This window comes from Megalops cyprinoides, chromosome 1, assembly GCF_013368585.1.
Source record: "Megalops cyprinoides isolate fMegCyp1 chromosome 1, fMegCyp1.pri, whole genome shotgun sequence".
Lineage (NCBI taxonomy): Eukaryota > Metazoa > Chordata > Actinopteri > Elopiformes > Megalopidae > Megalops > Megalops cyprinoides.
In genome coordinates this window covers 55,527,237-55,534,408 of record NC_050583.1, presented here as the reverse complement: position 1 = coordinate 55,534,408, position 7,172 = coordinate 55,527,237, and the positions used below count along the sequence as shown (strand labels likewise).

The 7,172-nt window shown below is 40.3% G+C and overlaps 1 protein-coding gene across 1 annotated transcript; it reads right to left on the bottom strand.

Annotated features, from left to right (window-relative positions):
* Nucleotides 1-754: 754 nt before the first annotated feature.
* tmem26b (transmembrane protein 26b) lies at nt 755-5,447 on the bottom strand. Its single transcript, XM_036541360.1, has 6 exons — nt 5,202-5,447; nt 4,602-4,701; nt 4,133-4,216; nt 3,441-3,649; nt 2,831-2,910; nt 755-1,853 (listed from the first exon to the last, which is right to left on the bottom strand). Exons 1-6 carry the CDS (start codon nt 5,390-5,392, stop codon nt 1,582-1,584), a joined length of 936 nt encoding a protein of 311 aa, XP_036397253.1. The 5' UTR covers nt 5,393-5,447; the 3' UTR covers nt 755-1,581.
* Between the last annotated feature and the right edge of the window lie 1,725 nt (nt 5,448-7,172).

The window sequence follows — 7,172 nt, the reverse complement described above, 5'->3', positions numbered from 1 at the left end:
TAAAGATAAGACGAAGAAGAAAAAGAAGGAGGAAGAAGAAGAAGGAAACACTGGTTACATTCTGCTCTCTCTCTCTCTCTCATATATAAATTAATATATATATATATATATGTATATATATACGATGATACAATTTGTTTTAACAAGAATGAACCATGTGTATTTGAATGGCTTGGTGTTGACTGAAAAATGAGAGAATTTTAATTGTAAGATGGATTTCACTTGATGTGAAATCCATCTTAAATTAGTGAAATAATAGTGAAATCCTAAATTAGAGAAAAAAGTGAAATAGACAGTAACTCCCTGCCTGCTTTCAGTAAATCTGTGTACTGTGATGTCTGTGGTTGGCTTCTACCGTCCATGGGAATTTGCCTTTATGGGAGCTAGAGAAAACGCATTGGAAAAATGAGTCAGATCCACCAAAATCCACAGCTGTTCTGTAAATTTAAAATAACTGCATTAGTAAGCATGTGTACAACCCATGGTTTGTGTTACTGTAAACCATGGGCATCAGTTTATTTTGAAAAGTGCTGGGGACAATGATGCTATAATGTTAACGGCTTTCAAAAAGTGGTGGGGATGAAATGGGCCACGACAAAAACTGGTGGGGACATGTCATTAGCGTCCCCAGCATAAATGATGCCTACGCTGTAAACTGTATTACACATTACTGTGATACACTCTAGCAAAGACATGAACTAAGACAGGCATGGGGCAGCAACAGCAATAGTTCTGTACAATTCTTGCATTTAAAAAATGCAATAAATTATTTTGGCTTAAAAATATTATTGGTGTAAAATCCAACCGGCTGGTGAATTTTTTCGTCTGTCAGCCACCCTGGTTGGTTGACCGAAATTTTAATTTCGGACCTTGTGGTCATGTTAAATGCAAGAACAGCTTCCTAGTACCAGAGAGCATTCTGTGAAATTAATTCCTTTCTTTCCACAGAAAGAGCTTATACATCCTAGGACTCTGCACTTATATACCCTCTGTCCTGATGATCTTGCTCTTTTTCAAAAGTGCTGTTCATTGTATTTGACGTGACATCACAAGACCAGGAAAGTAATAAAGCTGCCTTCTTACTGCTTAGGAGGGATTATAAACCCTTTTTCATGTCAACATACTCTCTTTGAATTAAAAACATTTAAACACTAAACCCTAAATATACATATTGTCTTTGTTGAACTATGCATGACAGTCTCTCAATTTACCTGGGAGCATAAACTACAACTGAAACGAAGAAAATGGAGTTATGGTTTTGTCCGAAGTGACAGGGCTTTCCTGGAGAGACCTGAGTGTGCTTCCCATTCTAAAAAAAGGAGCACACATTAGAGCACTTTTAGCAACAATTCCCCTCAAGTGACTATTTCCGCTTTTAACTATCACTTTTGCACTGTTTGGGCTACTTTCAAATTCCGTTGCAGCTGACTTACATGCAACCGCATAGTTATTAGCTGTAAATAAACAGGATGTTATCTGAACATTTTGCAGATTGTGTTTGGGCCCTGAACTCTGGTTCAGCTTGACTCCTTACTTCCTGGGTAAGGCCATGGGGGCCATCAATCACCCCAAAAGAGACCCTCATGGAAGCCCTGTAGCAGAGGATCTGTAGTCCTGGCATATGACAACCAGGCGATATAGATTCAGTATTACCACCAGCAAGTTCTTGATGGTGAAGAAAACCAACATTTGATGGAAGACTTCAAAGTAGGTCATAACTGTGAGTCGGACCAGAAGGAAGGGACCATCCTGAATGAAGAGGCTCTCCACGATGTTCCAGATGTCTGTTCTGTGGCTCTTCAGGAAAGAGTCACTCTGACCATCGTCGGATTCCTCTCTTCTTGAATTCAACACTGAGGAAGACAAACATGCAGTGTGAACAATGAACAACCCCAAAATGGCAGCATGCTTCCAGCTTGCATCATTGATAACATCAATGATAAAAATGATAAAGGACACATATGACCCTGCGAAGCCACATAAAAAGTGCCTTCTTCTTCTGTGTACTTTTTTGTTCTCCTTTGAGTAAATATTTTCCATGTTAATCTATTGCTCTTGTCACCAACGTAGCAGCAATAAGCCAGTCTTCACCGGAAAATCATGGTGCATTGACAGCATATGGCTTTAGGAATCCTTTAAGGAAGGCAGCTTCTACCGCTGCAATCTCTGACAGAAACCAACATTATTTAAAGGCATCTTGTAGTAACTTCTTATTCAAAACCGCCCAGTAGTCTAACACAGTTTCTGAGATTTGATCTGGAACAGGACTGTGTGGTTAGGAACTGGCGGGCAGTAATGGACTAAAGCAGCCCTGTGTTGGCTGCCTGCCTGTTTTCCAAACTATCAACCGGATTCCTTAGATGACTAAAAGCTCTGAGGATGAACTATCCTTTAATAATTTACTTGCTCGGAAGATGGTAAAGCACAATATAATGTTCACAATGGAACAGGCTTGAAAAAAACCCATATGCTTGAACCTTTCAGACGTAAAAGTCAGCACAAAGCTAACAGTATTTCTGATACAGACTGCATCATGTTCAGCACAAATGTAATTGAATGTGTAGACTCTGACTAACTCAGACAACAAAACTCTGCATTGTTTGGTATGACTTTGCTTATGGTAGTTTTAATTAACACGTGTGTGTGTGGTTCAGGTATATAGTCCAGCGTACAGAATGGGCAGAAACAAATACAGATTATAAAGAATGCATAGGATTATATGAAGCTGTTCTTCACGGAGTCTTCATCTTCTCTGAATTTTAAAAAGTTTTACATTTCTAAATGATACTAAATGATTGATAGCCAGGAACCAAGCAAAATGGTGACTGACCTGACAGATGGAGAGGAAACTGTAACATGCTCCATGTCCACACTGCTAGAATGATATACACAATTGTAGGACTGTTTTCCCTGTTAAAAACATAGATACAGCAAGTGTTTATGGGCAATGTGGTTAGGTCAGAGGAGAGAGAGACAGCGGCACACAGGATAAAAGAGTGTATTGCAGTGTGCAATAGGGAAAACACCTGATATATTTTCATATTTTACATTTTGCATACATGCAGTCCGAATAAGCTTACTATCTTATAACACTCAGTGGTGAAAATGTGATTTCCGTAACACCCTCCTTGTTGGGAGGACATGCAATAGTGTTTACTATGTTACATTTGTGGTTACAGAAATACTGAGTTGACAATATGATTGGAACGTATGATATGAAACGTGCAGCAAACAAGATTCAGGTCTCTGTTGGCCTTTAGTTTATGAATCATTGCATGGACACTTCAGTGCTGAGATGTTCTGAGCCCTCTTAACAGCAAAGCCACCTACTTTGACAGCACCACCAATGAACTCTTAATGCAGGGTCTGTGGCTTGCTTCCATGAGAGGACGCTCACTTTAATTGCCCGCATATACACTCTTCTGAGCAATGGCACTCACTTGATGTCCGAGAGCGTCTCGCTGGTGAACTCCAGTATGTCGGCGGCTGTGCCCACAAAGATGAGGAGGAGCTGAGAGAGCTCGTCCCGGGTCACCCCTCCGCCGAGGGGCAACAGCCATTTCCCCACGATCACAAGGATGAGGAGGATTTGGTGCAGCGCGAGAATCCAGTCGTTGGAGCACACGGAGGACAGCACGTTAAAGGAGGCCTTCAGAAAAACATAAGCCAACAACTCCATCACCCTACCAAAAAAAAAAAGAAATTTAAAAGCCGCTTGATTCTGTGAAAGACTACTGGATCCACCCAGGGACCAGACGTAATAATAACTTCCCCTAAAACCCACAAATAATTCCACATCACAACTCCACGGCACACAGTGGGTATAGTGCTAGGCAGAACAAACTGACCATTCATTATTAATGAAAACTGTGTGTACACTTGGTCAGTGTTTTTTGTATTATTGTTAAAGGGTGGGTCATTTTTTCCCTTTAATTTCAGCAAAAGTCTGTTGACATGTTTTTAAGTGAATGCAAAAAAAGTAAAAAGGGTTTCTTTCTTCTGTTCGTAAATGACTCCTGGTGGTCTAGCAATTTTCCCAAACCAACTACTGGGGAAGTGGCTTGTCTAGCAACTTGAGGAAAAAAAAAAACGTTTTGGAAAAGAGGCGTAAAGGTGAGAAAAATAAACCTACCATGAAGGTTTCATTTGTCATAGTGTTATTTCTCCATGTATTTATCATGCTTTTTAGGTTCTCCAATGAATCCAGTTTCCTGCACTGCAATGGAAATGCAAAGAAATGATTAATTTAAATGAATCAACAAATAATCAGACTGATCTAACATGTATTAGCATGTGTGGATGCGTATGCATGTACGTGTGTGTGCACGTAGGTGTGTATGCGTGTGTGAGCTTGAAATGTCCTAATCGAGGCCACCGTGGGTACTGTATGAATCACAGATCAGCATGCTGGATACAGCAGGCTCTCTGGAGGCCTTTCCCCCTTTATTGCCTCTGGTGTTTTTTTTTTTTTTTTCTGGAAGAGAAAGTGAGAACACTCTTCATTGCATGGAACAGACCAATACACACACTTTTTTGTAGTAATAGCGGGAAACAAGGAAACTAATGCTGTTCCACTTTGTTTATCTTGATTAAAAACATACCTTCTGAAGATCACTTGATTTGTCAAGTTGATGATGCAGCTCTAAAATCCATATGGATGGTATAATACTGATTAGAAACATCAAAATTGCAGGTGAAAACCTGTTGGATGGGATGTGAAAAAAACACTGATAGGTACTGAGTCACTTGATAGGTTGTTACAGACAAAACGCATCAATGCAGTCCGGTTATACAACAAACTCCGTTATCTTTGTATAATCAGGGAGAGCCGCCGGCACTTTCAGGATGAGACAAGCAGAGTTCGTGAGAGAAACTTCCCCCATGCACCCCCGTCCACTTGGAGTGATTTCATTGAAACAGTGGAGTTTAGAGGACATATCCGTGTAGAGAACAATGATGTTTAAATATAGCCATAATTGTTAAACTTAGTATACTGGAAATTAATATGTACAAACCCATACAAATACCCCACTTCTCGTGCCAAGATTAATTAAGGGTTAATTCATTGCACAGTCTCATGTGTTTTGTGAGTAGGTTGCGTTTTATGAACAAAGGAAACATCTTGCGCGGACAAAAAAGCTGTAGGCACTAGTGCATAAACTACTGAAAATTTGCACAGAAATAAAACATTTTCATCTTACCACTTGTAATCCATCCCTTTTTTTCTTCTTAAAGTGATAACCATTTCCACCACGAGAGGTAAGTACAGAATTGTCAGAAACCAGTATCTCCAATCTCGTTTGACCCATGTCACCCTCCAGACTCCAATGAGTGAAACTAAGATGAATAACGATCTGGTAATAACTGCGCATATAAACTTGATCAGTATCATGGTGTGAAGTATGATAAACAGGCTGCCATCCGCTTCACATGCACGCACCACGTCCCGTTCCTGCTAGTGGTGAACGGGGACATATCTGTCAACCTCCAGAAAAAAAGAAACACAAGCGCCGCCCTCTAAACAAGAGGTCCCGTTTTCAAAAGGCGAGGTTTCCGGAGGTCTTACCTCACTAAAAATCTGAGGATTAACCCTAAATGCGGGATCCAGTCATTGTTGACGAATTTATCCAACGACAGATCAAATGAAATTTGGCAAGAGTAAGACAATTATCTTGCCGTATCCTGACAGCAAGAACGTTATTGGTTGTAAACATTTATACGAATCGGTAAATAGTAGAACGAGGTTAGAAGTCACATGGTCGAAGAAAAGCTACCTTTTAAAGATTGGTATTTTAATTCGGCATTAATATACCCTATCATACATTTCAGTAACCAGAGGTGGACACCCCGGCTTCTGAAAGTAAAAGTCCTGCCACATATTTGTTCCACACATGCACTGCACCAGCTGAATTTAATTAGCACAACTCTAAGGCCAGGTAGAGGAGCTAATTAGTGAAATCACCTTGTTTAGTGAATGGCTAGAACAAATACATGGTAGGACTTTTACTTTCCGAAGCCAGGATGTCCACCTCTGTCAGTAACGAGCTAGCAATGATAACATGGCGTACCATTTTAGTTATAAAGGCATCTTTTAAGTTAAACAGTGAAACAGTGTTACTGATAACATTAATAAACTGTATACATTATAGGTTGTACGTATTATGAAAACAAGGGTGTAGCCCAGCTGCACCGCCGGGACCTTTACAGTCCAGTGATGGTCCTGGATTCTACCCAGTGATGCACGATGGTACAATCAAGCTACATTAATGCTCATCATTGCGACCCCTTCACAGCAGAGGGCTGAGATACACATGCACTTGGTGCTCGAAGGGCAAAAGTGAGAGAGTGAGAGAGAAGCTGGCTGATTCAAAAACATGAGTGAACCCGAATCCTAAGGCTTCAGCCAGGACATTTCCTAGCACCATGATTTCCTGCAGCTCAGCTACTAGTCTGACTATAGAACGTACCAAAAATATATATTTTTAATATACATTTTATATTGTGTCTGAGAATAATAGCAATAACAATGACTTTATAGTAGTCAGACAAAATGTAGTAGGCTGTACTACTCTGGGTATGAGTCCCCCTACCAACAGATATTTTTTTTCTGTGTTCTTGGAAGAACCAAAAAGGCAGCCCCTTGTGTATGCAGCAGTCATAGGAGATTGCAAGGGATTAGGAGATTTGTAAATCGACAGGCACAAGACCATTCAAAGGTTTTTTCAAGATATCAATCTGTTACACTGGTGCTTTCTCTTTTGGGGCTCTTCTGTGTTTGTCTGGCCATTACATTGTTGCTCAATTTGCTGATTAAAAAAAAGGCAGGTAAGTAAAACTTGTTGCTTTTCTGTTTCCTTTCTGCATTCTGAGTCTGACAAAAATAAGATCAGTATATGAGATGTGGTGCCAGGTAAACCGGTCCTGAGGGCACAGAATGTAAGTATAATATCTCGTGGATATCGTTGGACCACACTTCACTTTTGCCAAACATTTTGTTGTAACATCGCAAAGACTTAGCCAACTAGCGTAAGAACATCTGTAAAAATGTTCTTGAGTGACTCTGTATGAGGCACGTGATGGCTATAGCTATCTAGGCTTCAGCAGCCAGAAAGTCTGCTGGGACCCATAGATAAAGTCTTGCTTGGCCACAGAGATATCACTGGAAACGCCTC